The sequence below is a fragment of the Sorex fumeus genome, unplaced genomic scaffold, assembly GCF_029834395.1.
Source record: "Sorex fumeus unplaced genomic scaffold, SorFum_2.1 ptg000014l, whole genome shotgun sequence".
NCBI classification, from domain to species: domain Eukaryota; kingdom Metazoa; phylum Chordata; class Mammalia; order Eulipotyphla; family Soricidae; genus Sorex; species Sorex fumeus.
In genome coordinates, this window is record NW_026606071.1 from 19,246,941 (window position 1) to 19,274,487 (window position 27,547).

The window sequence follows — 27,547 nt, forward strand, 5'->3', positions numbered from 1 at the left end:
ACCTTGGCAAAACTGGAAGAAAGATATTTGTACTTAATGGTGTAGGGATGGAAGTATCTAGATCTTGATTTAGATAACTACATTAAAATATACATTTTAAAAGTTATTGAAATCTTTGTATAAAATTGGGTTTATTTCTTGGTATGTGAATGTTATAATTTAACTTTGTCTGTCAAAAAATAAACGTTGAAGTCCAAATCCTCATTACCTCAGTCTCAATTTTTTTGGTTCTTTGGTTCAGATAAATAGATCAACAACACTTCTATACCACCGGTGTATAGAAGGCCCTTGCCCAGTGTCCCTGTTTAAGAAAATCCAGGTAACATAGTATAATGCTAAACTTAAAAAATCAAAATACACAGATCCAAGGTTCTAAAATAAATATATAAATTTACATGACAAGGACTGAAAGAAAAGAAATGATTAAAATGGCAGTAGGATTGTATCCACTTTATTTTTTCTTGTTTGTTTCTACTTTCTAAAACTTTTGTAATAATATTGCTTCCATTCAATAATAAAATGATGACTGTATTACATACATCTGCTGAAAAAAACACTGATATTCTTTTCTAAGTTATGGATTATATTGTTTATATAATTAAGAATAACTCCCCTACTATATTTAATAAGACATCTAATAAAATTATATATTTAATGAAATTTCATTTCTGGGATTTTAGAAATTATCTAGTCTTATCTACCATGGAGTAGACAAAAAAATTAGATCTAAAGTTTTCGGTACATATGCTTATGTTCCATTCAGAGACAAAACCACTTTAAACTCACGTTATTTCCATAAAGGCTGAACCAGATGATATCCACAGTAACAGTGGATGATGGTTGCTTTCTCACTACAATCCTGCCAACACTGTAAAATTAAAGTCTTTTGGGTATATGCCATTCACAAAAGATAGGAATAGAACCGCCATATGAAGCCATACTACTTCTTGGCACCTATCCCCAAAACACAAAAACCATAAATTTGAAAGGATATATGCACACCTAGGTTCATCACTACATTTGGTACAATATCCAAGATATGGAAACAATCCAAATGCTCAACTATGGATGAACAGATCAAGGAGTAGTATCAATCTATTGATTGATCTATCTATCTATACACATTGAAATACTATGCAACTTTAAGAGGAAAAAAATCCTGCAATTATACAGAAACATGGATGGAACTAGAGGATATTTTGTGGAGTGAAATCAGATATATAATGATCTCTTCCATATGAAGGACTTAGAGATACACAACAAGGTAGCAACAAAGGGCCAAAAGCAACATAATGGGAGAATTGATCCACACAACTGAGTTGGGAGATTGGGGGATTAGAATTCTTGGGGAGAGAGGGTGTATTCTGGTGAAGGTGCAGTGTTGGAATAAAGCACATGAGAAATCATTATTAACAGTATTGCAAACCACAAAATTGCAATTAAAATATTTTTGTAAAAAACTCATAGTATTTACTCACTGACTGGCACATCTTTAAGACGTGATTCAATAAGACATAAAACTCTATCATAATAACTCATTTTAAACAAGTTTTAACCCTGATGTACCACCTTTACATTTACATTCACTTTGTTACCATTTGAAACTATGCTATTATTTACAACTCTCATCTGTAACAATTTAATTATTAAACACCCACCAACATAATTTGACTTCTAAATTTCCTTTGAATTCGCATTTTATTGTTGTTACACTTTTAGCTAAAATTTATCAACCTATGAGTCTAGTTTGTGTTATTGTTACCAGTATCTCAGTATTATTGTATCTTTGCTTTTTCATCAAGGGTTTATTTCCTACTTTATCAGTTTAGAAGCAGGGAAGATATGATTAAATATACTCAGACACAAATCCACTTGGAAACATTTGGAAGCAATTTCAATTTACATATAATTTTTTCCAAAATGATTTATTTTGTTTGTTCTAGTCTCATATTTCTAATGTGAGGGCAGGAAACTTAAATTGAAGGTCTTCTTTTGGATCTTGGTCTGGAAAAATAACTCTTGAGTTATGGGAAATAAAGAGTGAACTCCTTCTAGTAAAACTTAGACTGTTGCTTTGCTAGCTAATGTCTGTTGAAGATTAGTTTAAGACCCTCCTCTTCATTTTACCTGGATTTATAGAAATACTTTTCAACTTTACCTCTGATGAAAATGTGGGTTTTTTTAATGGATATGTATCTTCAATGCTTTGACAGAATAAAGGTTCTCCTTTTGGGTATAACATGTCCTCTTGACTTGGGTATTCCGCTGGAGGTATTATTTCCTTGTCTTCTGTTATTATTACGTTAGGAATATTGAACGTTGGGAAATATGTCCCCTTTTCTGATTCATAACTTTTAGAAGGACTAAGTGTTAAATTATCTTCATATAGTTTCTAGAAAACAGCAATAAAAATTATCAGTTAATCATTACTGACTAGAAAATATTTAGTTAATTAATACTGAACTTAAAATCTTTGTACCCTTATATTTTATCATAACCTGATACCATCAATATATTTAAATTACTGCATGGCCTTTTAAGAGTTATGGAATTCTCTTGCCTGAAATCATCAACTGAAATATTCATTTAAAAAAAATACATCAGAGAGATAGAATAGAGATTAAGGTGCTTACTTGCGTGCAGATGACCCTGTTTGATCCCCAGCATCGCATTTGTGGTTCCCTCTGAGTTCTGCTAGAGGTAATTCTGAACACAGAGCTAAAAACAACCACGCCCCCAGGTTCACCCCCGCCCCCAAATGGCATTACTCTATTATAAAGCTGCACTTTTCACATACCCAGACTTCATAAAGCAGCAGCATCTTGAAAGAAAATCCAGAGGTCTAACTTTCTACTATTTATATATGTTAAATACAATATATACTACTAGATATTATAAAATATTATAAAATGAGAGGAAATTTTATTTATTTGGGGTGTTTGGGGCTATACTTGCAGTGTTCAGATCTTACTCAAAGCTCTGGCTGTGCTCAGGGGACTATATATGGGGCTGGGATCAAACCAAGGTTAACTATATATGAGGCAAACACCTCTATCTCTCCATGGGAAACTTCCATGAGAAATTTTAATGGCAAAATAGCAGACTGCAGTATTATAAAATCACCACTATATCTTAGAGGAAATATTAATGGCAAAATAGTAAAAAGTAGGCAATAAAATAAATGACATCCTATTAAGCTAAATAAATTTAGCAGCAATATGAAATTTCTACATTGCCTATTTTTCTCTTCCCCTTGGAATTGTGAAAACAATAAATATTTATAATTTGATTAGTATTTGGTAACCACTCATTGAAAGATAGAAATAATCAAATCCTAGTTGTCAAATAATATGGAAGATTCTTTTATTCTTTATTGATTTATATAAGGATTCACTATTTTATCCTAAGACTTTTTGTAAAATTAACTGAACATCAAATTTTATGTGAATACTACTTATTATCTCTTATAAAGCATTGAGTATTATTCCACCAAAAGTTTATAGCATATTAAATATTTTGGTGAGAATTTGTGAAAAATGTGGTTAGTGACTCAAAAGTAGCTGAAATAAGTACCAGGTTTACTCCATAGCTTGGAGGCCAGCTGCACATGCTAGGGGAAAAAGCAGCTCAGATAGAGAAGGGAGCATCAAATAAAGGGTGTTGGAAGGATCTTCCTAGGATAGGAGATGCATGCTGAAAGTAGACTATAGACCGAACATGATTGCCACTCAATGCCTCTTTTGCAAACCACAGCACCCAAAAGGAGAGAGAGAACAAAAGGGAATGTCCTGCCACAGAGGTGGGGTGTGATGCGGGGGGAGTGGGAGGGATATTGGGATCAGTGTAGTGGAAAATGGGCACTGATGGAGGGATGGGTACTCGATCATTGTATAACTGAAACACAAGCACAAAAATTTGTAAGTCTACAACTGTACGTCATGGTGTTTCACTAATAAATTTTTTTTTAAATGTGGTTAGTTTTGTGGCATTCATTTTTAAGGTGATTAAGCAAAACTTTTTTCTTATTTACCCCTTTTCAATTTTCTCATGTACTTTTTAACTGATATTATTTTATGCTGAAGAGCATACTTTAAATAAATTATGTCATAGATATTTTCATTACACAAATAATCATGACGATCTGAATAATTTCTTGAGTACTTTTTTCTAACTATAATTATTCCTTGATTGTTTGGTGTGTACTTCTTAAGCCATACTTGGCAGTGCTTACTCCGAGCTCCGTGCTTAACAGTCAGTCTCAGCAACCCTGGAGATATAATTCAGGTCTCCTACATGAAAAGTGTGTCCTCAACCTGCTGAGTTATCCCTCTCCATGTGTAAATATTTTATCCCTTTATAAACTAGAGTTCGATTCCTCCTCCCCTCTCGGAGAGCCCAGCAAGCTACCGAGAGTGTCTCGTCCGCATGGCAAAGCCTGGCAAGCTACCCGTGACATATTCAATATGCCAAACACAGTAAAAAGTCTCACAATTGTTACTAGGCCTGTTCAAGCAAATCGATGAACAATGGGAGGACAGTGACAGTGATAAACTAGTGACTATACTTTTCCAGGTTACCTTACCTCATTTGGAGTAATTTCATTTTTCTTTTCTAAAAGAGGAACATCTATATAGAAATTAATAGAATTAATTATTTATAAACCTGTAAACAGCTAATAAAATGTTAAAATTTTTTTCACCAAGAACAAAGAAAAACATACAATGAAGCAGCTGCTCAAGTATTTATACTGTCTAGTGAAAAAGAAGCTGATAAATCTCTGAGAAGTTGGAGAAGTTTTAAGAGGAAGGCATAATAAAATGATTAAGACATGCATGAAATGATTACATTTATATCTATTAATATGAATAGACATAACATTATAAAAATAGGTATGAATTATATTTTGCAGAAGTTAAGAGAAAATCAAATCCTGATGGTTAGTAATATGGTAATAACTGGAAAGAATAAAGTTGTATGTAACCAGAGAAAATGACTATTCAGAAGAAGCTGACTGAAGCCCTTATAAAATTTTCCTAGAAATAAAAACAATATGTATTTGGTGATTAGTCAAGAAGGATAGACACGGAACAAAGAGTAGTATCAAAATGAATGGGGGAAAAAAACTTGTTGCAGACTGTGACCATTTCATTTTCCCAAACCTTACAGATAAGGATATTGATACTTCATCTTTTTAGGGAGAAGTGGGGAGTTTGAACACCTGGTACTGTTCAGACTCAAGATTAAGTCTTGACAGAGTTCTTAGGGGGTATCTTCCAGCAGTGCCAAACTAGGGGATCATTCTAGGTCAGGAATTGGATCCCAGGGCTTCCTCATGCAAAGTTTATGCTACAGCCTTTTGAGCCATTTCTCCAGTTTACCTTACAAGGTTGATACAAATAAGGCAAAGATGTGCGCAGTAATATGCTTAAATACTTGATCACTTGGATCAAACAGATTAGGTTCAAGTTTAGACCTATCACACAGTCAAACAATTGCTATGTGACTTTAATCTGTTAAGTCTTTTTTGTTTTCTTATCTATAAAAATGTAGATAATTAAAACATCACCACTCAACTGAATGGGAGTTAATTTATGTAACCAAATATGGCATTCTTTTATAAACTAGTGATTATACTTTTCCAGGTTTCTTACCTCACCTGGAGTAATTGCTTTCTTCTATTGTAATTATAGGATGCTATTGGAATACCAAAGTAAAGTACTTACAGAAGAAGCATTTAGCAACCAGGGGCCCATGTGGCCTCCATTTTATCCCAAGGATATTCCAAGAGGTCACAGATGAAAATTCATAAATGGATGAGTGGGGCAACATGGGACAAGAATAGGGGGCCATCAGTAGGACAGTGGTGCAACAGGAAAGAAACAAATTTAGAAGGTATAACTGTCAGAAAAAGGATGAGAGATGCCGTAGTGGATGACCACTGGAACTTGAAACTCTTCCCCCAAAAAAGAAGTTAAGAGAATAAGAAAAGATGTCAAGCATTCCTGAGAGGAAACATTAACTTCCACTTTAAAGATCATAAAGGGGGGAATTCTGATTCTCTCATACCTTTTCTGATGAAAAGTAGACTGTTGCAATAGTGCTGCTATGTTCATTGATTTAAAAGATTATTAAATATATCAAAGTATGGGGTAGCAAGACAAAGCAGATGCAGAGAGTAACATATGTAAAACTCTTAAAATAATATCCTTATTTTATACCCATAAAATATAAAAATTTAAAAGATATAGTGAATGATACTGAGAGTATCCTGCCCACCCAGCAGAGTCTGGCAAGCTCCCCGTGGCTTATTCAATATGCCAAAACCCAGTAACAACAATGGGTCTCATTCCCCTGACCCTGAAAGAGCCTCCAATGTGGCACTTGCTAAAATTTGCTAAAATCTCAGGGCTAGGATGAATGGAGATGTTACTGGTGCCTGCTTGAGGAAATCGATGAACAACAGGATGACAGTGATACAGTGATAGTGAATGCATGTATTTTAACTTACTTTCTACTTTTTTATTGTTATTTTGTTCATTTTTGGGGGGGGACCACACCTGGCAATGCTAAGAGGTTACTCCTGGCTCTGAGCTCAGGTATTCCTTGCAGCAGTGCTCAGGAGACCATATGGGATGCCAGAGAGTGAACCTGGGTTTGCACGCAAGGCAAACAACCCTACTGGCTATTTTATCACTCGATTCCCAACTTACTTTCTAAATGAATGCTTTTCTCAGACATTTTAAAAGACTGTACTGTATTTTCTGATCATAAAATATCTTACTGATAATTTGTGGCAAGTTCTCATGCTAATTTCTTCTCTCTCTTTCATACACACACAAACACACACACACACACACACACACACACACACGGACACCTCTGCATAAGAGGTGTGTCTCTATCCACACCCCTGTTCTGATCACCATGTTTAACAAAATTTACTTTTTAATATATTTTATTTAATATTTATCATTTTTCACATCCTAATGTAGAAAAAAACTCTAAAAACTAAATTCAACTACTCATTGGATCTAAATATTTACTCTGGAAAATTATAAAATAAATATTATACACCAATAGTATAATGAAATACATATGTAATTCCTAACAGAAAATGAAATCGACCTAACACAATAGTAATTTTTCTCTGGTAACCACATTGTTTCAAATTTTCTTACTGATAAATTCAAAAAGAAGGTAAGTTTACAAACCTGATGTTATGATGTCTTCAATTTTCTTTTTAAGTGGTGTTTTATGTTCCTCATGGCGGTGAATTGCCTATAAGCAAAAAAGATATAAAGAATGACAGAAAAAAATACAATGAGAATTATTTTAAGAGCTGAAAAGTTTTTTCTCACCTTTATAACTTTTTTCAACCTATTTTTAATTTGAACTTGCAGAAGACAAAAAAGAATATAATTTTGCGAGAAAAGCAATTCAGACAGCAGCATCATTTAAAATTTAGACACATTCTAGTTAGGGAGTTGATATCCTAGGGAGAATATGTAAAATAATTGATAGGGTTATTTTAATAATAAAAATTATAATATAAATAAATTACAATCAATAGTTACTGATCATATCTCAGGGTTCTTTGTATTGGGGGCTGTCTGAGATGGGGCTCAGTCAGTCTGTAGTGAGTTCTACAGTGAGCAGTACTGTGATAAGAAGGCAGTAGAGTATGTGGTGGTGGGGGGTGGGGGGTGGGCAAGAATACCTTGGATACGGCAGAGGGATCCTGGCACTCTGGTGATAGACATGGTACAAGCACACTAGTTTTTGTTTTTTAAAAGAACAGTGGTGGTGGTGAAAATGTAGTAATTTTGTACATCAAAACCATAAATATTAACACTATTGTAATCATGTTACCTAAAGCACGATACAAAAATTTTAAAATATTGGGCCAAAGTGATGCGGAGCATGGCTACAGGCACTGGAGCAGATAAGACTCAATCTTGCAAAGTGGCCCAGAAGGGAGGCTCCACAGAAGGGAGTATTGGGGCAAAATTGGCAAGAACAGTAGGGCCTCACTTGACCCCCTAGTCACAAGACCCAAGACACAGAAACTGTCACATATGCTTAGTAAATCATCCTAACCACAGCATGTAGCCTTAATTGGGATTGGACCCAGGCAAAGTAAAGTAGGAAAGGTAATAGGCAATAATGCTAAACTTTGTGATTGGACCTTCCTGTAAAGCCAAGACCCTCTATAAAATAAGTGTATATTTGGCAACAAGGTGAACAGCCATCAGCTGCTCCCGGAGGGTGTTTCTCCCCGTGCCTGTCACCCTTCACCCCACATATGCCCAGACCAGTGTGCAACGCATTTGGGTGCCTTGGAAAAAACTTCCCCAAAAAAGTGATAGTAAAACAGGTGGGAAACTAGTCTTGGTTAATCATGCAGCCAACTTGGTTTAATCCCTGGCATCTCATATGGTCCCCCAAATCCTAGCAGGAATGATCCCTGAGTGCAGACCAGGGGTAAGACCTTAGCATAGGCAGGTGTGACCCAAATACAAAACAAATTTTTTAAATGTAAAAAGTTACTGAACAACAAATTAGTAAAACTTATTTTACTTTATTTTAATTTGGGGGCCACATCCAGCAGTGCCCAAGGTGTGCTCCTGGCTCTGTACTCAGAGATCATTTCTAGAGGTGCTTGGGAGACCGTAAGGCATGTCAGGTATCAAACCTAGGTCAACTGTGCAGAAGGCAAATGCCTGACTCACTGTACTATGCTTAAAAACTTAATGCTTTGAATTAGTCAAACTTACTGAACATCAAATTATTTGATGAATGCCAAATAGGATGACAGTTTATATATTTAGAATAAATGAACAATTCTCATCAATTTAATTTTAAGTTTTTTTCTAGGTTAAAAGCTCTATATGGAGCCAGAGAGATAGAGTACAGTGGCTTAGGTGCTTGCTTTGCAAGCTGCCAACCCTGGTTCTATCCCCAGCATCACATGTGGTCCACCAAGTCCTACCAGGAGTGATCCCTGAGTCACAGAGCCTAAGTACACCTGGGTGTGGCCAAACCCTCCATGGGGTGGGGGTGAGGGGTGAACTATATATGAGAGAACGCGAGATGGTACTCACTTTAGGTTTAACTTCCAATTTTGAATTAAGAATTTTTTCTAGATAGTCAACTTTATCCATCCACGAGTTCAGATTTCTATATTCTTCTTTCATTCTTTGCAGCCTAAAGAAATAAATGACTTATAGATTGGCTTGGAGATGTACTTTAGTTGTAGAACATATGCTTCTATCCATGCATCTCCTCCCAAGCTCCAAATTATTATCTGTAGTTGGTATAAATGCTTAAATAAAATGCCCAGTTGATATTATAGATAAATTATTATAATTGTGAAAATTTAACAGAAGAGGAAAATTCTGAGAATAGCAGCAGGGGGTTCTAGCTGTCTACATAAAAACATTCAGGGTATCTAGTTGGCAAACCCAAAACCCTAGAAACAACACTTACAACAAAATTTAAAACAGGAAAAATTATTTCATATAAAATTGAGATGCAGAGAATTATTAGCTCCAAATTTTAAGAAGTCATTACAATTTAAAAAAAGAAAAAGAAAAAAGAATGCTTGCTGGAACTTATTTTGCTAGAAAGAAGTAGACCAAGTGGTACTGTTAGAGAAAAAAGAGCAGCATCTATTACTACTGCTTTGTAAGTCAGATTCACAAAGAAAACAGAAACTGAAATCTGGTTTCCAGTGGGAAATTCACAACAGGGAAGCTTACCATGGGGTGGGGGTGGACACTGGGTAGATAGTAGAGGGAAGTGGACACTGGAGGAGAGTGGAATGCTGGAATTTTCATGTATGAAACCATACTGGTAGCAGTTTTGTAAACCACATTGCTTAAAATAAAATGTTAAAAAAAACGGGAGGCAGGAGCAATAGTAAGTGGGTAGAATATTTGCCTTGCACACGGCTGACCTGGGTTTGATCCTGGCATCTCACATGGTCCCCCAAGTACTGCCAGGAGTAATTCTTGACTACAGCCTCAGGAGTAACCCCTGAGCATATCCAGGTGTGGCCTCCATAACCAAAAGTAAGCAAATAAATAAATAAGGAATTTAATTTTTTAATGCAAAATAATTTTTCACTTAAATATAAGAATTTTTCTAAAGATTCACTAAATGAAATTAATGCTAACAAAATAGAACTATTGATAAATTTATTTTTATTAAGAATTTTTGCTTCTTAAAATAATCCTAAAATGAAGAGATGACAAGTACACAGAGAAAATACTTTTAAGCCATATAAACTAGCCAAAATTAGTATCTGAATATAGAATGACCCTCTACAAATCAATGACAAAATATTTTAAAAATCAGAAAAATAAGCAATGAAAATAAATTGACTATCCCTCAAAGGGAAAAAAGTCAATAATTTAACAAATTTAAAACTAAGAGAATAAGTAAAAATAACTTAATATTCATTAGGTAAGATAAATTTTTTAATTCAAAATAAAGCACTTTAGTGTATGTAAATTAATAGGAATTCTTATGCAATGTTGGTGGCAATTTAAAGGGTCATGACTACTTTGGGGTTTTTTTGGTTTGGTTTTTTTTTTTTTTACTTTTGAGGTCACACCTGGTTATCATAAGGGGTTACTATTGGTTCTGCACTCAGGAATTATGCCTGGCAGTGTTCAGGAGACCATATGGGATGCTGGGGATTGAACCCAGGTCAGCCATATGCAGGATAAATGCATGTACTGCTCACTGTACTGTTGCTCTGGCCCCAAGGCATGACTAATTTGGATAATTACTTGGTACCATTTTGTAAAGTGAAATATTTGTTCATATTTGATCCAGATAATCTACTTCTGAAGAAGTAACACACATACTCAACAGGAATAATGTACAAGAATATTCAAAGCAGCATTGTTCACAAATAGCAAAACACTAGAAATGATCCTGAGACCATAGGTACAATTCTGAAATGGCTTGCAGTATTTCATGGTCTGGTTTGCCCTCCTCATCTAATTCACCCCCTTGCAGTGGAAGTGTGAGTGACTTATGAGCATGATTTGTTGTTCACACATCTGGGTGACATGTGCCTCCCTAAAACCTGTCAGCCACACTACTGGTTGCTCTGATATGCAAAAAGAAAGTAAAAGAAATAAATGGTATATATTTCACAGCCAGTGAAAATTTCTGAAACAATAGCAACTTTCTTCATGGAAAAAATAATTTTTAAAAATTCAAAAAAAATTTTAAAGCTTTTGTTTTAGTTTCTATGTTTGTTTTTGCTTTTGTTTTACCTTTCCCGAGGCGGTTCCTTAAGTTTTTCAAGTTGTACTAGAGGTTGATAACTTGCTTGGGTCACTACAGATGGCTTTCCAACAGCAACATTCAGGTCTGGGGATAAGAATGCTGGATATTCTATTGACTGTGGAGTAATTACATTCCTGGAAAATGTTAATAAAAGTAAGTATTAAAATTTCACAGTCCTATGTGGGGGTGGGGGGTGGGAGGGATACTGGGCATTGGTGGAGGGATGGGTACTTGATTATTATATAACTGAAACTCAAGAACGAAAAATTGTAAGTCTACAACTGTACCTCATGGTGTTTCACTAATAAAAATTAAAAAAAAATTCACAGTCCTGAAATCAGTGGTAACACTTTTGAATTACTGTCTCATTTATTGCAATCCCTTCAGTGACTGCAGTTCCCACTGAGGGTGGGCCTCAGAGCAGGGCCATCACAGCACTCTTCAAGGATTCTGGGGCTCCCACATAATTGTACTGCTCACAATATAAGAGGTGTGAATAAACAGTTTCCTCCTAACATTTCAGTTTCCATCAGCCTTAAAATTCCTTCCTCTACATTACAAGTCAAGGCATCCTGACATTTCTGACTTGCTCACTTGAAGGTCACTAATTCATGACTCAGTTGCCAAACCAAACAAGCGAGGAATGCCTTCCTAGTTTCCCAACATTCAATATTAAATGCATAATCTCAAGGACCGGAGCTATAGTATAGCAGGTAGGGTGTTTGCCTTGCATGCGGTCGATCAGGGTTCAATCCCCAGTATCCCATATGATCCTCCAAGCATAGCCAGGAGTGATTCCTGAGTACAGAGCCAGAAGTAACACTTAAGCATCACTGGGAGTCACCCAAAAGGCAAGTAAATAAATAAATAAATAATCTCTATTTAGTCTTAAATTTAGCTTGATTTATGCTTTCAACTATTATCCCATACTGCTGAAGCCCACACATATTCTCTGGTCAGAAATATATGCAAATTAGAAAACTCAATTAGCTATTTTCTTGGAATGCACTCCTCATGGGTGACACTTAGAACCTCACCTTAGGAACTTGCAGGGACTTGAATCTGGTTAAAGATCTGGAAGAAAGGCATGGTGGGAGTGGGACTTAAGAATTAACATGGTTTTACATGAAAATTGTCTCAGAAAAGTTCATTACTATTTAGTCCATGCAATTCAGGGTTAGTCTACTTAGATGGAAAAGGGTTACACCTGTGGGAATGGTGATACCACTATCAAATGGATTATGCTTGGAGTGTCACAGACCCACTGTGCCAATAAGACATCACTTACGTGACAGGGTCTGTTCTTTCTGGAGGTGGTGCAACAGTCATAAACATAGATGGCGCAGGAACTCTCCGAAGAGCTTGTAACTGAAGAAAATGGTACATACATTTAAACACAGTTCACTTACAACTACATAGCACTATAATTCCTCCAATGTCCGAGGCTACAGAATAAGCCTTAAATAATATGTATAAGGAGAAGAACGGGGAATGGAAGAAAGAACTAATATTCACTGTGCACTACATATTTGCCAAAAGTTATTATATTTTAAATATTTTAAAATTTCATGTGTATATTACTTCTGATTTAAATGCACTATAAATAATTATAAAGGTCCATAAGCAAAACTGAAAACATATTTTATAGGTATTTCTCAGTTAGAATAGCAGTACACTTATTTAATAAGACAGATTGACTCAGTCTCAATTTCTAATTTAAAAGTACCCAAGACAAAAAAGTAGCAAAAGCTGGAAATGTAAGGTACAGGCAAAGTCTAGGAGTCATTGCCTTTATATAAAAATACTACTTAGTCTAGATTTATAAAAACACTTGGTGAGATTCTGTTGACACAATTTTTTTCTAGAACACTTCCTTCAATTTAGGACTAATTTTATAGGGCTATACCTGGCAGGATTAGGGATGAGGTATGCCATGCCAGGGATCCAACTCACGGCCCTGTCTAGCATGTATTCTACTGCGTAAGCTATTAGAACAATTCCTAGAAAATGACACTGTTTTGAACAATAATTTCCACACAAATTGTGAGAATCTAGTCTAAGGACATGACAAATAAAGCACATAAGTCATTGTACAAAACTGTACACTGCAGTGTGGACAGATATAGTGAATTTAAAAGGACATGCCAAAGCTAGGATATTTTTGTCTCTCCTGATGAGCTAATGAGGGTCAAAATAATACCAGATGCTGAAATAATCATAAAGGAGCATATGTTAACAGAGGACAAACTATTATCTAATATCATTGACTTTATTTTAAATAAGTATGTTTAATTTTAATGATATAAATGTGTGCACAATCACAATTTATAAAAGAATTAATGATGAGCATTTGCATCTATTTTTCATATTTTGTTCTTCTGTTTTGTTTTGGGGCTATACCAAAATGTGCTCGGAGTTTACTCCTCGCTCTGTGCACTAGAATCACTCCTGGTGGGCTCAGGTACCATAAAGGGTGCCAGGGATTGAGCTCGGTTCAGCTGAGTGCTAGGTAAATGTCTTACCTGCTGAACTATTTGCTCTGGCCCTCTATTTTTCATATTTTAAATGTAAAGCAAATATTGGTGAGATCTTCATTTTATTTAAACTGGAGAAAAACAATTATTTTTAATAATATTTATTTTGAGAACCAGAGAGATAGTACAATGGACAGGGTAACTGCTCCGTGTGCAGTTAGCACAGGTTTGATCCCTGGCACCTCATGATCCCCAAGCCCTGCCAAGAGTGATTTTTGGAAACAAAGCCAAGAATAAACCCTGAGCACTACTGGGTGTGGCCCCCAAAAACAAAAATAAAAACATTTATTCTAAAGAATTTATCAAACAGTAAAAGAGAAACAGAAATGGATAATTCAACTAAAGAGCCATAAAATTTTTTTAATTGAATTACAGTGAGATACACAGTTACAAAACTGTTCATTGTTGGGTTTCAGTCATACAATGTTTCCAAGAATAAATTTTATAAGACAAAACAAACCTGATGTGAAAATCCAAAACCAAAGTTTCCATAGGAAAACATAAATTCTACCTTCAGCCTGCAGATAAACTAAACATGTTACAAATTAATTTTATTGCTTGAGTAGAAAGACATTGTAGTGGGTAAGTGACAGCAAATAAAATCTGGACTTTATAAATGTTAGAAAATCAAAGCATGAATCTCGATTAAAATATATACAATAACTCCTACAGAAGTAATTGCATTTCTCAAATGTTAAAAACTGTGTTAAAGTTAATGAACATTATATATTTAAAACAAGATGAAAAGCTTACAGTTTTTAATGGAATTATACTGAGAGTATAACTGTTTACAGTATTTACTCCTACTTTTCTTTCACCCTTTCACCAGCAAATAAAATTTTTATTTATACAAGTGATTTTTATCTCTCTAAACCCCACCTTGCTCATATGAAAAATGAAAGAAGTACATAAGACATTAAAACATCAAATATTTCTCATTTAATTTTGATTTTTCCTGTCCCTGTTTTGCTACTAGAAACAATACCATTTCTGAATAGAAGATAAATTAAATAGTGTGTAATTACTTTAATATAAATTTTAGTGAGAACTTAAACACTTTAGAAACTCTTTGAGAAGAAAAAGATTATTTTCTCAATTCAAAATAAGGTTTCTGTAGTCAGGCAAATACTTGAGGGGTGTGTGTGTGTGTGTGTGTGTGTGTGTGTGTGTGTGTGTGTTTTGCAATAGAAGGAATGACCCCAGAGCTTCACACATACTGGGCAAGTGCTCTGCTGCTGAGCTACATCCTGCTGACACATTTTATTCTCTTTTTTAATGACTTCTAATTTTCTCATTTACCACTTAATAGTAATAATTTTCAAAAGAGGTGGAGGGGCTGGAGTAAGTTTAGTGGGTGAGGCATTTGCTTTGCATGCAGCTGACCTGAGTTCGATCTGGCCCAAGTTTGATCTCTGGCACCCCATATAGTTCATCATGCACCACTAGAATTGATCCCTAAGTGCAGAGCCAGGAGTAAGCCCTAAGCACTGCGTCAGAATAACCAACAAATAAATAACTAAATAAATAAATAAGGGTGGTGATAAAAATTTGTGAGCAAATAATATGTCTTCCATTTATTATTACAGTTCTGTGAACTTATAGAGCATTGAAAGATGTAAGCTACTTGTTCTACAGTATCAGAGTAAGGTTATATGAAATATTAAGTGTGCATAGAATTTTGGAAATTTCAGTAAAGTTCTTACATTCTGTTTATGAATCATTTCAAATTCTTCAGTGAAGTACCCTTTCTAGAAAAAAAATAATTAAATGCTTAGATATAGGATCATTCATGTAGTTACCAATACATTGTATAAATCCTTTAATAAATCTTTAAACATCAGGTAATTAATTATTTTTAATGACTACATGAATTAATCACTAAAGTATACATTTACAAGACAATTAAAATTCTAAGTATGAGGAATCAAAATAAATGTTAATATTCACATTTATGTTATAGGAAAATTGTTCTTACATACAAGTTCCCTTATTGAAGTCAGAGGATCTTCAATACCCACACTCTTTTTGCGGGGTGACTTAGAAATTTTCATGATTTTTACAAGACAACTCCTACTAAAACTAATCTTCTCTCTCATCTCCCTAGATCAACTGAAACCCATTTTTGTTGTTATTTGATTGTTTGGGGGTCACAGCTAACAGTACTCAGGGTTGACTCCTGGCTCTGTGCTCAGGGATCACTCCTGGCAAACTCAGAGGACCATTTTGGGCGCTAGGGATTGAACCTGGGTCAGCTGTATGCAAGAATAATACCCTACCCACTATACTATCACTCTGGCCCCCACTACTGGGACCTTTTTAACCAGTTATGATATTCTTGGTCAGAATCTCTGGTCATCTTTGCTCTATCCGTTCAGTTCACTCACCAGATCCAACACCCCAGGGTTTGATTTCTTCCAAGGACTTTCCACTGTGGCTCATGAAATACCCAACTCCATAATTAACAAATGTCTTACATTAGTAACCGCTTCCAAACTTATCTGCCACTAAATATTTGCTCTTCACCTTACCTGATATAAGTCCCATTAAAGATGCTTCACTCCTTACAGACCTCTGAAGTGAAGATTCACATACCTCAACATGAGGAGTTTAAATACCATCCTCCAAACCCCCTTCTACTGCTTTCACATCATATTACTTAGGATAGCTAAAAGGAGTCTCCTGCCCGTGCACAAGCTGTCCTAGTCGGGGCCCCTTGGAGGGGAGCAGGTTGAGTTTCCCTCCCCGCCCCAACCAGGGCTCTGGCAGCCGAAGACCTCCAGAACCAGCCACCACCATGCTAAGACCACTCTCCACATGCATGAAGGTACCGGCAGAGGAACAAAGGCATGCGGGTCCCGGAGCTGAGATCTCCAAGCCTACTCAGATCAGGGCTGAGCATCCTCCACCCAGATCCTCCACCTTCCAGTAGGCAGGGGTCACACCCAACAACTGGCCCCCTGGCGCCGTGTAATCCCATCAATGGCCAAGATCCAGAGACTATAAAACCCAGCTCCCGGAAGCATGCGGCCACATTTGTGGCCGCATGACATCTTATCTCATTCTTACTTTGGACAAACCTGGCAGGTTACCGAATGTAACCTGCCCACACAGCAGAGTCTGGCAAACTCCCCGTGGCATACCCAATATGCCAAATACCAGTAACAATGATGGGTCTCATTCTCCTAAGCCAGAAAGAGCCTTTAATATGGCACTTTTTAAAAATCTCAGGGCTAGGATGAATGAGACGTTACTGGGGCCTGCTCGAGGCAATCGACAAACAACAGGATGGTCGTGATCATGATCGTCGTGATCAAGGGAAAAAGGAAAAGACTATCTTAAATGCCTTTCAAACATTCTGACCACCAATCTATTCAAAGTAAAAGCTTTGGCACTGGCTCATATTTCTTCTGCAACCCCAAAACATAATAATCGACAGAATCTATTTAACCTAAGGCATTATAATAGAGGAAACAATTTAGGTAGTCAATGGCTGTTATCACATAGAATTAGCATATTACACATTCTTCACATAAAATTATAAAATTTCTAGGAATTCACAAATAACTGAAACTTATTTCCATAATCATCTTATCACTCCTTTATATAACTTTATTTAAACACCATGGTTTACAAAGTGTTCACAATACAGTTGTTATAAGCTTTTAATGTCCCAGCACCAATCTGACCAACTCCATGCTTATTCTCATTTTCCCAAATATCCCCTAATCCTGACCTTTTATCTGGTACACAATAATATTTTTTATATTACTTGTTACAACAAAATGACAATGACTAAAGGAATTATCAAAACTCTTCAAAAAAGAAAATGTGTGAAAATTGTAATATGCTACCATGGGGTAGTTACATCCTTGTGTGATGATTTGCTAAGCTGTTTGTTGCTGGCTGAGCCTCCTATATTATTTTGTTTGTTAAGTTTAGTTGACGTCTACATTACTTTCTCATCTGATTTGGTATGCTCCTACTAGAATTTCAGTACCATGGAATTTGGAGGTGGGCCACATGGTCCAGAAAGTTCAGGAGTAGATCTGGGGTGAGTTTGTAGATTCTTAGTGAAGCTGTGAAGTTAAGCCATAAGCTATTGGTGTTGCAGTAGCAGTGATATCTGGGTGTGGCTGCTGGGGCTTCCACAAGGTGAGGACGTGACCCACCTCTCTCCTGAAAAGTCTCCACCGAATTTTCAGTCAGGAGCACTGGTATGTCCATGAATTTCAGCTGTGTGGCTTGCATCTCTTTGGAGATTTAGGTCGTGAACATGAAGATCAGGGCTGGTGGGTGAGTCAACATGGCAGCTATGAAAAGTGGGCATCAGGGCTTCCAGAAGTATGGGGAATGGGGGAAGACTGCCTGCCACTACTCAGAGAAGGCCTCAGAGTTCTCAGCACAACACCCAAGTTACCTGGGGTTTATGTGGTTTGAAGTCTGCAGAGTTCCTTACTAAAGCCATGAAGTTAGGCCAAGGGCGTTGGCATAGTGGTAACAGTGGCATGTGAGTGTGACTGCTGGTGCTTGGGCAGGGCGGGGACACAGCCCACCACACTCCAGAGGGGAGGGGACTGGTATGTCCCTGAATTTCAGCTGCTTAGTTTGCATCTTCTTGGTGATTTAGGTCATGAATATGAAGTGCAGGACTGGTGGGTGAGTCAACACGGGTGAGAACTCTTGCCTTTTTTTCCCCTTAAGTGTGATAGTTTTTAGTGAATGAAACTTACTTTAAAAGATGTGAGAGGAGAAAGAGAGGAAGTATGTGTTTAAGAGAGAACAGTCTTCTCCAGAGTGGGAAACGCAAGCAGACATAGAGACAGAAACAAGCAAGCAAGATATATACTCAAGGGAAAACCTGGGCTTGAAGAGGAAGCCAACTCATGCTCTCCTTAACATTCTTGCTCTTCAGAGTTTCCCTTTCCCCAAAGTAGGGAATGAGGAAACACCTCACTGTTCCAAGATTGTCTTTTTTCTTCTATTTTATGAACCTCATCTACTTTGTCCTGAGTTTGGCTCTTCTCTGCACAAATCAAGTTATATGGTTAGGTCTGGTGGGAGGTGTTTGTAATATAGGAGAGACTGAGAATGCTCTGAAGTACAGGAAAGTGTGATCCCTTATAATTTTATTGTAGTTTAGGTAACATGACTGCAATAGTATTAGCATTTATGGTTTGGACATACAAAGTCATTGAAAATTAACTACCAAAAAAATGCCCAACACTCAGATTTGCCAAAAAAGCAACATTAGACAATTTGCTTTCTATTGCTGGTTATGAATAGCATATGATGTCTCGCAGCCAGGCGATGTTGGAATACTAAAATTTTAATAATTAGGTCTACAGAGATTTCTGCCAAGATCCACTCAGTTCCAAGATAGGTTTGTATGTCCCTGAGATCATGACTATTAAGGAGCTTAATAAAAAGCCAGGGGGCCATTCATGGAGAGCATCTCAGGGTCATGTTGGGGTGGGGGTGGAGAGGGACCAGCTCCTCCCCTATCCCTTGAGGCCCAGGGTGTGATGTCACTGCTGGCCCATACTTGGATTTTCCAATGAGCTCTGGAAAATGGCAGCTGCTGGGCTTCCTGTGGAATAGGCGGAGAGATGACACCTTTTCCCATCTGGGATGGCCTGGCGAAGGTGACCTAATGCAAAATTTTCTCTACTGTTGCTGGCATATAGAAATGCAACAGATTGACTTGAGCCTTCTGATTTACAGTATTAATTCTGCCTCTAATATCTTTTTAGTTCAATTTAGGATTTAATGTATATCATGATAGTTGTACTTCTTTCACAATTTGAATGTTTATTTCTTTCCTTGTCTTATTGCCCTTGTTATAGTTTCCAATATTATGCTGAATAGAGTGATAAAATATACATCCTTGTTTTGTGCTTGACCTCAGAGGAAAAGCTTTTAGTCTTTCACCACAGAGTATAATAATATTAGAGATAAATTTATGATATATGACCTTTAGTATTGATGTATTCGATATGCCAAAGACAGTAACAAGTCTCACAATGTTACTGGGCCCATTCAAGCGAATCGATGAGCAACGGGAGGACCATGACCGTGACCTTTAGTATACAAAAATTTTAATGACTTTTCATTGAAAATGAGATGTTTAATTTTTTCAAAAGTTTTTGCTGAAACTTCTAACATGATCATATGATTTTTTAAACTTAGTACAGGAAGATCTATCAAAAGGTTGAAGCACATGCTTTGCAAGCTAAAGTTCCAGGTCTATGTTCAATCCCCGGTATCACATGGTCTCCCAAGCATCAATTCATGAATAGGCCCATATACCACCAGTATGGCACAACTTCCTCCAAATTTGAAGCCCTTCCAAGTTGTATGACTGCCCTTCAGAGAGTAAATTATTTAATGTAGTATATTACAAATAAACCCCCTTTTCTTTTTATCAAAAGGAGATTTCATTTTGTTAGCCACATGAGTTTAAAAGCAGATTTAAAAAGTAATACATCATGCATAGGTAAACCATAACAACAAACTTCAACTGGATAAGAAGGTAAAAATGATTTTGGCACATACCTGAATCACATTATAAAGGTGTATCTGCGCACTTCCTAACAAGTGAGAATGTTTTCCTGCCTGTTTCAGCAGTTCCAAGGAAATATTATTTCGTTTATCATCTTGACGTCTGGGAATCTTGATGTCAGAGTATATATAAAAAGGAGCATTAAATTTTCAGCTTGACTCTCAGTTCTGAATAAATACAGCCATAAACTACATTGTAGTATATGTATATATAATACATGTGTTTTTAGCCTTATAATTCTTCAATTTCATAGCTATATATAACATCCTAATAACAAAAGTTAAGATAACAAACATCAATTATAGCCTTTCTTGAAATATTCATTACCAACATTCTTTTAAACTTTAGAGAAAAGTCCAGCCTAAACACTGAAATATCATTGTAATCTAATATCTAATATAACAAAAAAACTTGATTAATATCAAAATATCTAACATCCTTTTTAGTTCTTTAAATGTAAACCATTGTCTTAATTTGAAATTATTCCTATCTTGATCTCTATAACACAATTCATTACTTTTTGTGTCCTTTAATATTCAGACACTTTTACTAATTATGAAAAAAAATTCTATGAGTTCCCACTCCTCAATATTTTCTCAATTTTTTGATATACAATTGAAATAAAACATCAATACACCATAATTATTTGATATTTTGTATGTGTTTAAATTATTAGCATTTATTATATGATTACCACAGTAAGTCTAGTTAACATTCATCACCACAGAATTACACTTTTTTCCTTTTTGCGAGAACTTTTAAGACCTATCTTTTTTTGGGGGGGGGGTCACACCTCGCGATGCACTGGGGTTATTCCTGGCTCTGCACCCAGGAGTCACTCCTGGAGGTGTTCAGGGGACCATATGGGATGCTGGAAATTGAACCCGGGTCGGTAAGACCCTTTTATTGAACCTATACTGAACAACTTTCATTAAGTATGGTATTGTTAACTATAAGCACCATCTTGATATGTTAAATTTCTAATACTCAAAAAGTACTTATTCTTAAGTTGAAAATTTGTATCTTTTTGACCATCTTAATCCATTATGCTAACACCCCAAACTCCACCTCTTGTAGCCACCAATCTGTTCTTCAGATTTTTGAGTTAAGATTTTCTTTTTCAGGATTCTGGAACAATGGTGGAAAGAAGATGACACTGGAAATAATATTTGTGTTGGAACATTGTTTGCCTGAAAGTCAATTATGAATAGTTTCATAAATTATGGTGCCTCAATATCCATTTTTAAATTTTTCAGATCCCACATAAGATAAAATATTTGTCTGATTTATTTCACTTGGTATATGCCAAGGTCCATCCACATATGCTTTTCTCATCCTTGCTCTTTTCTGCTCATCTTCCATTTTTCACCTTGTTGAAGCCAGTTGAGTAGGCTGGGGATGGTTGGCTGGGAAATTGGGAACGTTGGTAGAAGGAAGGAAGGGTACACTGGTGGTGGGATTGGTGTTGGAACATTGAATGCCTGAAACAACTGTATCATGAACACCTTGGTAAATCACAGTGTTATCATTTTTAAAAAGGAAAGAAATAAAAGAAAAGAATGTGAGAAAAACTAACATGGGACAAGGGAGATGGCTCACAGTGTTAGAGTGCATGCTTTCCATGCAGGAGGTCCAGCACCACATGGTCCCCAAGCACTGGGAAAATTATTAAGCAAAAATCAATTAACACAAATTTAAGGCTCATTTTAAGATTCTCAGTTATATTCCTTTGATTTTCATGTGTATCTTTGTGCCAGTAATGCTAAGTTTTGATAACTTTAGGTTTAAGTAACTTCTGACATGAGAAAGTACGGCGAGTTCTCTGACTCTGTTTATTTTTTTATTTGGTTCACTCACACCTAATGGTGCTCAGGATTTACTTCTGGCTCAGGGATCACTCCTAGCAGGGCTCTGGGGACTGTATAGCATATCTGGGATCAAATCCAGGTTGGTCACGTGCAAGGTAAGTGCCCTTCCTTCCTGCTGTACTATTGCTCCAGTCTTTGGTATTATAATTTTTTAAAATTGTTTTGTTTTTTCTGGGCCCTTGCATTTCCTTGGAATTTAATGATCAGCTTGTCAATTTCTACCAAAGAAAATATAGCTGACATTTTAAAAAGGACCGCATTTTATCTGAGTGAACTTTGGTGGTATTGATACTGTTATTTGTTTCCATTTGCTTTGTAGTGTTGGTATCTTAAAATATTATTTTTTCCAAAAGTGAAAACAGATTTTACATATACATATGGCTTTTAAAATTACTTTCAACCATGCATTTTATTACCTGTGTGAAAGACAGCTCTGTTAAATCTACCCCTATATTATTCTTTGTGATGTCCCTAAATGAATTGTTTTCTCAATTTTAGATTGTTCATAATTAAGATACGGAAACATAAAAAACGTGACTGTAAAACAGAGTTGTTAATTTTAATGAAAATTGAGATACATGTAAAATTCTAGGAAGTATAACTTCTTAATTAAACAGAAGCAAACTCAGCATACATAACAAGTTCTTGTGTTAGATAAAGTTGAATGAATCAGAGCAGTTCTCTAATAACCTTCCAGTGCTTGTTTTCTTATCTATAAATAAAGATGGTAATAAAACAATATATTGGGAGTATTATACAGATTTAATCCACACAAAAACAACTTGAGTATACATAAAAAGAATGTTTAAGTACAGATAGAAAATGATTTTTAAAAATGGTATGTTATGGGCTTACCAAATTTCTCTAAAATTCTTATGTTGAAGTTTACATCACCAGTATAATGCTATATTTGTAGATGGCATATTTGGGAGGAAATTTGGTCTTGAGCATACAGAACCCTCCAGTGTGATCAGTAATTTTATAAGAAAAAAAAACAGAGAAAGTGGAATCTTTCTCTGATCTCTGCTATGTCAGTTAACGTATAATGAGAAGCCATGGGCAAATCAAGAAGCAGGCCCTCACCTAACACCAGATCTTAAACTTGCCCATTTCCAGAGAAATGAAATGTTTGTTGTTTGATCCACTCAGTCTGTGAGAGTTAATTATAGTAGCCCCAAATGACTTCAACAAGATGCAAAAGGGAAGATAAGCAGAAAAGAGCAAGGATGAGAAAAACACGTTGAGATGAACACTTGGAATTACAGGTAGTAAGATATCAGGAAGATCGCCACAAATATTAAATACTTCAGTGCAAGCTGCTTATTTTAAAAACATCAAATAAAAAAAGCAAATAGTCCAAACAGAATATAATAAAATATCAAACATAAAGGGCATTTTTTCTAAATGACATATATTAGTGTGAAGTATTTCAAACTATAAGGAACATTCTTCTATTGAAAATGAACTTGAACATTACCTGTATGGAAAAGTATTTCAATTCATCAAAATTAATCATAGCATTATATTCATCGGATTGGGGTGGCAAGCCACAAACTTTTGTAGATTTCACAATGTTGTTTACAGAGATGCGAACCATCACACTTTTAAATTGGGACAAACCGACTGAATAAAAAGACATTTATATTTAGGAAGCAAATTTTATTGTAATTAAAAATAATGCATTTTAAAATTAATTTCAATAATTCAGGTCCAATAACAAGAAATCTATCAAAGAATTTAATTGTACAATATAATAACCACTTAAAAAGTCTTTTAAAATTGTATTATCACTCACGCTAACAGATGTATATAAAAAGTTAACTACTTCTCATACTTATATTCTTACATTTCCATAATAATTCCTTTGCACTTTTTAATATATCATTTTAAGAATACAAAATTTTCAGTAAATATAGCTTAAATATTTATAATCATAATTATATTAAAATTTAAATTACTTAAGACTAATTATTTTACATTTTAAGGCAAAAGTTTAAAGTAGTAATTGACCTTGAATTCATCACATATTTTATTTACATTATACTGGTATGTACTATTATCTTTCATAGGCCTCCATGCATTAAAAAACATTTTTATAATTTGATTTATTTTCAAAAAATTTGGTTATAGTGATAGATCTCAGGGATGCATGTGCTCCACAAAAATCTTTTGATATAAAATTCTATTCACTAATTCTCTCTAAAAAAAGATATCAAAACTTCATAATGTATCTCATGGCGATTCAATTAAAAGTTTTTTAAAGAGTTCACAGTAAGACCAATTTGTTATGATAAATTTAATCACATTAATATAAAAATGTATAATTAATATAAATTTATTAATAAGCTATTTAATCACATAAAATAAACTTTGAAAGAAGCACACTTATTACTTAAAATTACTATTGATTTGATCTATGATTAAATACGATGATCATCTAAGAAATTACATGTTTAGTTGGTGATTGAGAGGGTTTATGGATAAAAATCTTTTGTCACTCTCCACGTTAAAAAAAAATCACTTTATTTTGTTTTTAATCTCATCTGACCCTGAGATTTACTCCAACACAATGTTGCTCAACTGGAGATCTTATGACCCCTGATGGGCCCCTTGGATATGCCAAGAAAGCCACAGGTTAAAAAACATCACGTAAATGATAAAAAACATAAAAAAGAATCTTGTAAATTATTCAAGACTAGGGAGCCAACCAGTAGGACAGGGGGCCACAAGAGCAAAGCAAGGTCAGATGGAGCCATAATCGGGAAAAGACTGAGAAACACTCCTCTAAAATATATTGCATATGAACAGGGGAACAGTAAGAGAAGCACTAGCCTAGAGTGTAAATATTAAGGGGCACCAACAACTTCAGTAATTCAAGACAAACAATACTCTAATGTAGTACTTTTTACAGAATCTACCCTAGCTGTGCTCAGCCACTATCAGTGCTACCTGCAGTGGTCCCTGAGGAACCATGCAGTGCCAGAAATCAAAGCCAGAGCTTTGCGCAAGCTAGGTGGGTACTCTACCAATGAAGCTACCTCCCTGCTCCTAATTGAACAGTTTTGAAAAAAAAATCATCAATACAGAAAAAAGGAACAAAACCAAAAGACCCTGGGATACCAGGAAAATAAGAGAAGAAAAAAATAACCATTTTATCCACATTTTATTCCAGTCTTGCAGAAACCCTCACTAAAGTGCCAGACACAACTAAAGAGCTATTTTATATACTTCTACAGCACAATTAGTGCAGGCCCAGTTGTGATAAATTAAAGAACTGGCAGAGATTGATAATATAATTATCTTTTTTAAGCCTATAAAGCAGCAATATATAATTGAAATAATGTTGTGTAATCATAATACTGATCTTAAATCTAAACAAAGGATACTCTCAGGCGAAAAGTCTCCACAAGACTTTACATGAATAGCCAGGCAGCCAACCTATAATAATCACAATAAAAACATAGCAAATGAAATTTTATAAAGCAAACTTTTCTCTTTCTTTGTTTTGTTTTGTTTTGGTCAAACACCCAGGGATGCTCATGGCTTACTACTGGCTTTGAACTCAGGGATCATTCCTGGAGGGCAATCTCAACTCCAGCATCAATTTCTGTCCACTAGATTCCCTCCCACCCACTCTAGCCTTTCTCCTTAAACGCTATATTCCTAAAACTAATTATTGTAGTTTGGGTCACATGCTCCAGTACTGATGCCTGCAAGGTTTAGTTCTTATTGTCAATGTGTCCATAGCTCCAAGGAGAGAGGAGAGGGGAATTAAGAAGAGGCAGAGGCGAGGAGATGCAGCTATTTTTTAAGATTTGGTTTTATAATGATGCAGAAAGAGGTGAGCATTCAGTATTTATTGCAAATAACAAAACAAACACTGTCCTCCCGTTGTTCATCGATTTGCTCGCGCGGGCCCAGTAATGTCTCCATTGTGAGACTTCTTGTTACTGTGTTTGGCATATTAAATACTCTCAGTAGCTTGCCAGGCTCTCCGAGAAGGGCGGAGGAATCGAACCCGGCTCGGCCGGGCTGGCTGTGCGCAAGGCAAACACCCTACCGCTGTGCTATCGCTACGACCATACCACCTTTATTGGAAATAATATTGTAAAAATACTTTTCCCAAAGAAGAAAACTACTACTTAAGGAAACATAAGCATTAAATGTTATATTAAATAAAATGCTTAAGTTTTCAAATTCAAAAAAGAGTGTTTTAAGTTTTCCATTTCAATATATAAATGCATATTATATAACCAAGGTGGGATTTAATTTTTAATTTTTTTTATTTTTGGGGTTCGGTGCCACACCCAGTTGTACTCAGGACTTACTCCTGGTTCTGGCTCAGGGATCACTCATGATGGTACTAGGGGACCATCTGAGGATCTGGAGATTTGAACTTGGGTTGACTGCATACAAGGCAACTAACTGCTTTAAGCCATGTACTATCTCTCTAGTCCTCAGGTGATATTTTAAAGATATAGCCATAAGTGAGTCCATGAATTTTTGTTGATTTTTTTAATGTGTTGTACAGGACTAGGGAATAGAACTGATGCCAGCATATACCCCTTTCCTCAGCATCACCAAGTGTGGTCCTACTGTTTGCCAGTAGTGCAGAACCCAAGTAGCATTATGTCTTTGGGTTTTAACACTGAACCACCAGCTTCACAAAGAGTTGCCCCAGGGTTTTCTGAACATTTTTGGGTGGCCCCTCCTCCAAAAAAAGTATTAAAAATTGGGCTATACTTGAGAAGAGTAGTGGACAACTATAGCTACAATTTCTTATTTTGTAAATCCATATTTTAATTTTCTGTCATTCATCAGTGACTGCCAGTTACATATTTTTACATAAAGCCATGGGCAACTACCTTAACATTATTTAACATTAAATAGCTATTTATTCTTTTGCATCCTTGACCTACATAAAATAGAAAAGTGAATAGCTTCCTAATTACATATAGAAAAAGATTTAACATGCAAAAATAAAATGAAGCTCATTTCTACATTGTAGATTTACAAATGTCACCAAATCTGAGACCCAATTGTTTTCCAAAGCAATAACTAAGCCAGCACCTGTATATTCTAAATGCCCTCTAAGATTAATTTAAAAGAAAGCAACCAGTGGTGGGGACAAGAATGCCGTTGTGACATGAACACACACACACACACACACACACACACACAACACATATAAACTGGGCTGAGCACAGCATCCTATAAAGAGTCTTGCTGAGAAAATTCACTGGAGTAAAAAGCCACCATATCAGGGTGACTCAAGCTCTTCCAAA

General features: G+C 35.7%; 1 protein-coding gene across 1 annotated transcript in view; it reads right to left on the minus strand.

The window, feature by feature from the left end:
- Positions 1 to 27,547, minus strand: part of C2CD6 (C2 calcium dependent domain containing 6) — a 100,762-nt gene that overhangs the window by 57,665 nt on the left and 15,550 nt on the right. Inside the window, exons 3-13 of the mRNA XM_056111969.1 lie at positions 25,649 to 25,700; positions 23,740 to 23,885; positions 20,388 to 20,504; positions 15,539 to 15,583; positions 14,296 to 14,364; positions 12,590 to 12,669; positions 11,289 to 11,435; positions 9,102 to 9,204; positions 7,212 to 7,278; positions 4,583 to 4,626; positions 2,159 to 2,392 (exon numbers count right to left, since the gene is read on the minus strand). Of these exons, the coding sequence (XP_055967944.1) occupies positions 2,159 to 2,392; positions 4,583 to 4,626; positions 7,212 to 7,278; positions 9,102 to 9,204; positions 11,289 to 11,435; positions 12,590 to 12,669; positions 14,296 to 14,364; positions 15,539 to 15,583; positions 20,388 to 20,504; positions 23,740 to 23,885; positions 25,649 to 25,700 (1,104 nt within the window). The remainder of the gene's footprint in view (positions 1 to 2,158; positions 2,393 to 4,582; positions 4,627 to 7,211; positions 7,279 to 9,101; positions 9,205 to 11,288; positions 11,436 to 12,589; positions 12,670 to 14,295; positions 14,365 to 15,538; positions 15,584 to 20,387; positions 20,505 to 23,739; positions 23,886 to 25,648; positions 25,701 to 27,547) is intronic.